This window comes from Galleria mellonella, unplaced genomic scaffold (assembly GCF_026898425.1).
Source record: "Galleria mellonella isolate WM207_F2 unplaced genomic scaffold, CSIRO_AGI_GalMel_v1 utg143, whole genome shotgun sequence".
NCBI lineage: Eukaryota > Metazoa > Arthropoda > Insecta > Lepidoptera > Pyralidae > Galleria > Galleria mellonella.
In genome coordinates, this window is record NW_026441997.1 from 537716 (window position 1) to 545551 (window position 7836).

A 7836-nucleotide genomic window follows, 5' to 3' on the forward strand; every position below is an offset into this window, starting at 1 on the left:
ATGACAGCATGTGATCGCTATAAGCCAGACAATGTTTTCAACAGATTCAAGATGGTAGAATTCCCAATATCTTTCGTTGGATTGTCGTCTACAAAATACCTCGATGTGGAAGTAGATTTGAGTACCTCAGCATATCTAAAAACTACGTATGACGGCAATTTATTGGTGAGCCTTTTCATAAGCAATTGTTACCTATTTAAAACTTACTTAATAGATACAACAAATAATAACAGATAATAGGTAAATAACATTTCAACAAAAAATCCTATTATAATTATGAATAGCAATCTATCGGATCTGGATAATAATTAACACATGAAGAAACTATGACCTTAATATAAATGCAAAATATACATTTTGTTGTCACGATGCATTTCTATAAGAAAATTATTAAAATCTCCGCCGATAAAGTTACATTACATAATTTGTTATATATAACAGATTCCGTCTAGCAAAAAATAACAGCTTCTGAACAACAGACTGAAATTTTATCAATATTAAAATCTATTTATTTTTTGGCCAAACAAATTATTAAATTGCCTTATTATCAATTATTATTATTTTTACTAATGTTGTAAATTTCGCAGTATGTATTTTCTTTGTTTGTTATTTTAGTAATATTTTACATAGGTACATAATTCTTTATTTTAGAAATTCAGTGAAGCCCGTGAAATATCTGCATCACATAGAGCATTTGACATAACTATACTAGACAAGAGAACTATACTGATAACATTTAAGCCTTTAACAGAATGCATTTCGAGAGCAAAGCGAATAAAGCAGTTTGATAACAGATTTATATTTGATCTACGATTGATACAAGCAGATGGAGTCAGATGTTGTAATAACGAATTTCACTCAGAAGTTGGTCGATATTATATATGTGGAGAGTTTGAATACTGCACCATTACCCATTTTCCTAAAAGCGTTAACTTCGGAGACGTCATTATGAATACAAAATTAACGAAATATATAAGACTAAATAATGAATCTAAACTAATTTCCGCCAAAATGGAATACGTACGTATAACTGGATTTGAGGTCACACCTCAAAATTTCGACATCCCTGCTAATTCTTCTAAACGTTTAGCAATAACAATTAAACCAACTTGCTTAAAAATATGTAATACTCTAATATTTAAAATACGGAATCCTCACGACTTTACCGACGAAACTGATGAAAATTTTTTAACATACACTATTAAGTGCAATTTTAATATTATTTGTAAGAAACGTTCGAAGAATATTATAACAGAATCGTTACATAAATTAAATGAACTAAATCCTCATTATACGTATTTAAATAAAGAATTGGAAATACATGCTAACAGAAAAGCTGTAGCTAAAAAATATTTAGAGATAGGTAAAATGTCTCATGTTCAAAAACCTGTAATTGAAAAATTTTGCGCTAAAAAAAGAATATGGTGTTTGGATGCCTTTTTTAATACTAACAAACTTACAAAAAATGTCTGCAAAGGAATTCTTGAAAAAATTACACCTTATAACCTTTTTGATATCTTACTTAATCCCTTTTTTATTGATTTTGGTCGTGTTGGATTATTGACATATGGTGAACAAGATTTAAGTATAAAAAATAATAGCAAATACGATATTACTATCAAGTTATTGAATGACCCATATATACTTTATACAGATGATAAGTTAAAAAATGTGTCTTTTAAACTAAAGTCATCGAACTCTGTAGACGTAAAAGTATTTTGTTTAGGTTTTGTCGAAGGTACTTATAGAGGTACATTTGATTACATAATAGATGATAAATATAAACGAAAACATAGTTATGCTCTTCAGGTAAGTAATCCTACATTAATGGTCATGGAGAAAAGTTTAAAGTTTGGTATGGTTACAAATGAAAGTTTTATTACATCAGTCCCAATACGCATACATAATTATTTTAATATCACAGTTGATTTTAAATGGGATAAACTACACCCAGATACGCCTTTTGAAATAATTCCCAATTCTGGTTGTGTCCCAAAACATACTTGTAAAATATGTGACGTTTTGTACACTTGTAGAGCAAGTAAATCAAAGATACATGAAGTTGATTTTGTATCTGAAAGTAAAACGAGTAAAATATTTCCTATTGAACTTAGTATAATCACGAGAAAACTTTCTATAAAATTTTTACAACCAGCAGTTATTTTTAAAGATATTGTATTAAATTTAGAAACTATAGAAAGAGTAAAACTGGAAAATTCATCTAGAGAAATTGCTGTATTTCATGTTTTAGAACCTCTAATTCCAGGTTTCAGAATAGAACCTATGTCGGGCACTATAAGACCAAAAATGATAATGACTTTTGAAATTATTGTAAAAATTTCCTGTGTATTGGAATTTGCCTTTGATATTTTTGTAAAAATAAATAATAACGAAAATATAATTTTACCCGTCAGCGGAAACGTAGTAGAGCCAAGATTAATCATTCATCCTAAATGCATCTACATGTCGCGTGTACCTTGTAATATGATAACGTATGTTCCGGTTATATTTCAAAATACTAGTACACTAAAAAGCATAGTAGAAGTATCAGATACAGGTGATAAAAATATATTTAATGTTTATTCCGCCCAAGGAAACGATAAACAAAGAATATTTGAGTTTCATGTAGATGGAGGACAATCGAAAACAGTTTTTATAAAAGTATTTGACACATTTCGTAGAGAGTATGAAATGTATATACCATTCAAAATAAATAGATTATTAGGACCACCAAATCAAAATTCTTCGTCAACAGATCTTCAACATTATATTAGTGAATATGAACAGTGAGTACATAATAGAGACTATATTTTATTAATTTAATTACAAATATACAGATTTTTAATTTTATTTCTTCATGCTTACTGTCGTTATCGTATTACCTACCTAACATATTATTTTTGCAGGCTCTATAAAAATAATTCAAAAGTTAGATTGAAAACTACAACTAAGGACATCAGTTTCTGTAAAATAATCGGCGTTATTACGGTGCCTTGGATACAATTTTCTGTAGAAAAATTCGAAATTGATTTCGTACAAAATAGCACTAATGCTATACAATTTACAATGACGAATATATCTAAATATTATTTGTATGTTACTATATTAACATCAAAATTATCACCAAATTTTACATTAGATTTAAAAACTGAAGAAAACCAATTGATTATAAATGAGACTCATATAAAATTTGAACTTGAATGCAAAAAACAAGCCGATTTTTGTTTAAAATTTCATCCTAAGGGACATGGAAAATTTACTTCTACAGCTATATTATATTTAGATAAACATATGACAATACCTTACTACAATTTAACATTTATTGGAAAACGCCAAACACCTTTAATGGTACCCAGTACATATTGCATAGTATTTCCTCCTTGTCATGTGGGAACAAAAATTTCTCGGATAATTAATATAAAACTTGAAGCTGAATCAGATTTGAGTTCATTTTCTTGTATGTCCCGAGAAGAGTCTTATCTAAACGTCGAATTTATAGACTCAGAAACAATACTGAATCAAGGTGAATACAATACGATAGTGCAAATCGAAATAACCGTTTGTTGCCAAATCACTTATGCTCATAATTTAACACTTACTTTTAATCATGAAAGCGGTTCTGGTTGTGAAGTCGAAGTCAGCTTTTGTTTTACTTATTGTCCATTGACTTTGCATACAAGATTTATAGTCACGCCAGCGGACAATCCATTCCCGTATTTTCCTCTTAGTACCCAAAGTGAACTCTATGAATACCTTGAATCGTGTTCCAAATTTTTAGAAAAGTGGATGTTTCAACAGGGTTTTCGTAGAGATTTATACCCTGTTATTCCTGATACTTTCCATGCTATATCTTCAGCCATATCTTCTCAACCTAGTGGAACTAAAACTAAAGGAATTAACGTATCTTACTTGAACTTTGTAAGAAGGATTGCAGGACCATTGATGAAACACGTCCCTAAAATATCGTAAGTATTCAATCTCTTTAACAACCGTAAAATTTTAATTGACTATCATTTCAGGAAAAAAATAGTTAAATTATTTTTTATTATACAATGGATTCATGTTTCGCCTACTTGCAAGGAATCGGTTGAAAATTTTACGTATATGATACACAAAAAATTTGGTTATACACATTGGATTCTTAGGTTATTCTAATAATAAAAGATAGTATTAGTTAGTTATAATACAAGTAATATTTACAACAACCAACTTCAAGAGGTTCCTAATTTGCTTGTATTCTTTGTAATATATATATACTAATAATTACAAATTAAAATATTTTTACGTGTCTATATATTATATATTATTGCCTGTATTACACACACTAAATAGTTTAGTTACTTTTATTCTGTACTTTGTCTTTTAAGTAAATTCTTTGTGTACTGAAAATCTCAATAGAAATATAATGTACCTACTTTATAAATTCGTAAAATCTCATTGTGTTATTTTAACATTTTTTCTTTTTCAGACTACACGGCATTGATGATTCTTTTAAAACTGTTAAAGAAATACATGATACATATAAACAAATTATAAATTTGTTAAGATCGCGTGGCGCAAACCTATGGGTATTACAAGCTAAATTTCTCTTAAGTTTTGACCAATTTGTAATATATTCTGAAAATGTAACACCTAAGTATAATGCTGACATTATTTTAACAAGAGAGCTTTTAGCTGATATGCAATTATTCAACAGACTTAACAAACAGAGTTGGATTGATTTTATTTTACAAAGTTACAAAGTCTTCGTAATGGATAGCTGTTTTTTTGATTGCATATGTGTCAGTTCTCAACCTAGAGATATCATTAAAGTTTTAGTAGATTGGTATAATGAACAAATATCAATGCAACATGAAACATTACTTAGAAATCATAAAATGTGCAAAATTATTCATAATATAACTACCGATTTATCTGATGGAATTGCTCTAGCATCTGCAATTATAAATTATTGTCCATTTATGAAAGAATATTTTACAGTATTTTGCACAGTTGACGATGATAATAAAGAAGGTGGTATTATTAATAATGCATGTCTAATCATTGAAGCTTTAAATTTACTACGACTTTATTTCCCTCTTACCAGTAAAGATTTATTAGAGCCAAATTTTTTACAAATGTTATTTTTGTCGGTACATTTATATGTAACTTTGCCAATGCTTAAACCAAAGGATTTTATTAAATTTAATCCACCTCTTTTAAGAAGTTCAACCCGACAAGTAGCTATTGCACCAGCAAGTCAAGAGTCATTAATATTTAACTATATGATTCTGAACAATACACAAAATAACTTCGTAGTAGAAAAGACTCCAGCAGGTGATAATGGTAAAAAGATGTTTTTAAGTGTAAAATATATTGCTAATTATGTATCCGAAGAGACTTGTATTCTTCTTGTCCATGGATATAATAAAACTAGAATATTTGACACATATATGGTATTCGTACTCCATGGGTACATTGGAGCTTTAAACCCAGTAAGAAAATGTAAAATAACTGGACCTCTATATCGTCCTGTAAAAGTTGATATTTTAGTATCATCTCCATTTACTATGTCTGCAATATTTCAAATATATTTAACAGATAACGAACCAACAATTCCAGTCATTTTTGAGTCCAACAATAAACCTAGATTTTATTTGCGAAGACTCAACCTTATCGACAATGAAATATCTTTAAGTGGCTTGCCAAAAGAAAGTGGACAAGAAATTCAAGAACATAAGTTATACTTACAAATGATTTGTCTGAGTACTCAAACAGAAAATACTTGGATTTGGTTTACAAGCAATATAGGACATTTTTTTATTAGAATAATCTCACAGCCTCGTTGGGATCTGTCTATAGATACTTTGCATGCAAAAGTTCATACCTGGCCTATGGATCCCTGCAGCTGCGGAGAAGCTTGTGAGTGCTATAGAACAACGGTCCTAATGATACCACACCGCAATGATTTTATGGTCAAATCTTTACGATATGCTTTACTTCAGCACGCATCCGATATTATGATGAAAGTTTTTGATCAATTAATAGGTATTATACTGTTACTTTTACTTTTGTCCTTAAACATTTTTTTTTTTTTTATTATAAAATATATCATTATTTTTTAGAAACGTCAACAGGAAAAATAATTATTGGAATGTTGTTGACTGAAGGAGGGACACATATGTCTGATGTGGAACACATTCTTCACAGTGAAATCACTTATCGCATAACATCACGAACGCTTCTGCCTCGCCTGGATTCTGTGAAACTAGCGCAACATACTACCGCTATGTTACCCCTACCAATTACAGTACCAGCTCAGGATAAATCTGAGAAATATTTTGTAGTATTCACATCTGACTGTGGAATGGATATACGCACTTATAGAGTTCTCTTCATAGAAACTTCCGAAAATGTTTCTAATTTGTAACTAAGACTACCGAATTATTCTTATTTTATAATTCTTTCAGCACAATTTATAGTTCTTTTATTTTTTTTATATCTATATTAATATTATATTTCTCTCACTGATTTAGTCATTTATGACTAAATCTATTTTGATGAAATTTGATATAGGGATTATTTTGTCAATAATTAAAATACCTCTACAGTTTTACAACTATTTATATGTCTGTCTTCACGATAGATCCCATTCGAGTATTCAGGTGAAACCCAGTACAAAAAAAAATATGTAATCATTCCGCACTTCTTTCACTTAGTAAATGTTGATTATTATTATAAAAGATTAAATCTCTCTAAATAATATAAGACAAACCGCTGCATCTATTTGTATCTCCACTTCCTTCTAAAACATCTAAATCGATTTTGATACGGGTGTTACTGTCATTGAGATATTTTTATTTTTATACGGAAAGTTTACACATACAATTTGAACCTAGGGGTCACTAGTTGTATATACCTATTCAAATTGTTAATATTCGGTATGTACCTATGGTTTATTTATGTAACTAAAAAATTTACTTATTATGTTAATACTTAAATTTGACATGTTTATTTTAACAAAATGTCTACTTATTTTGATTATTACGTGTTTGTTTATTTAGTTTTTCTTTATTTACCATTAGCTTTTGTATTTATTATGTCGTATCATAGTGACAAAATCTAACAAAAAAATCAAATAGTAAATTATCGTCAGCTGCCAAGTTAATTAGCCATAACCTCATATAATAAACCAATAACTTTCCATTATTGTATACGAGTCATCCCTTATAAGGAAAGTTTTATTTCGATTTTTCTACCTTTATACTGGTGTATTTTTCCTATTTTATTCCCTTAATCTTTTCTGACGATGAAAAAAATCCTCATAGTTTACAATGTTACACGGTTTGATGATTTTGTCACTATGGACACCTTTTTATTATATTTTTTGTTATCGAGTTTTACTACTTTACTATGTAACAAACAAGTTTCTATAAATTTAATAAATATTTAAACCAATTTCAGTACCAGCTTATTGTATCGCTTCTAAAATAAAATATAAACAATTAAATCACGAATATGCAATTACAATAAAAAAAAACGGTATGAAATTTAAATGTTATAGTTCCGTATAAGTTTTTTCATAACTACATAGACAATATTATTTTACTTATTTAACTAATTTCCACATAACTACCAACTAAAATTAGTTTCGTTATCTACATATAATCTAAAAAGAAATCTTCTACTCAAATACAAATAAAGAAGATAAACTCATTCTCATCGCACGGCCTATAGGACCTATATATATATATATATATATATATATACGGTGGTATAGGTACCAAACAATGTTACTTAAAAATGCTTTCAACCAAAATATGGTGTTTAACAATAGAGGACTTTTAGAGGACCATT

General features: G+C 28.6%; 1 protein-coding gene across 1 annotated transcript; it reads left to right on the plus strand.

The window, feature by feature from the left end:
* Positions 1-7424, plus strand: LOC113516796 (uncharacterized). The gene is made up of 5 exons (XM_026901266.3): positions 1-165; positions 652-2786; positions 2907-3965; positions 4469-6027; positions 6105-7424. The coding sequence occupies exons 1-5, from the start codon at positions 1-3 to the stop codon at positions 6407-6409; spliced, it is 5223 nt and encodes a 1740-aa protein (XP_026757067.2). The 3' UTR covers positions 6410-7424.
* The last annotated feature ends 412 nt before the right edge of the window (positions 7425-7836 follow it).

Bases quoted from the DNA above. Each gene is read 5' to 3' on its own strand.
- LOC113516796 (XM_026901266.3), top strand. From the start codon at position 1: ATGACAGCATGTGATCGCTATAAGCCAGACAATGTTTTCAACAGATTC. The intron at 2,787-2,906 runs GTGAGTACATAA...TTATTTTTGCAG, and splicing joins TATATTAGTGAATATGAACA to GCTCTATAAAAATAATTCAA. The intron at 6,028-6,104 runs GTATTATACTGT...ATTATTTTTTAG, and splicing joins AGTTTTTGATCAATTAATAG to AAACGTCAACAGGAAAAATA.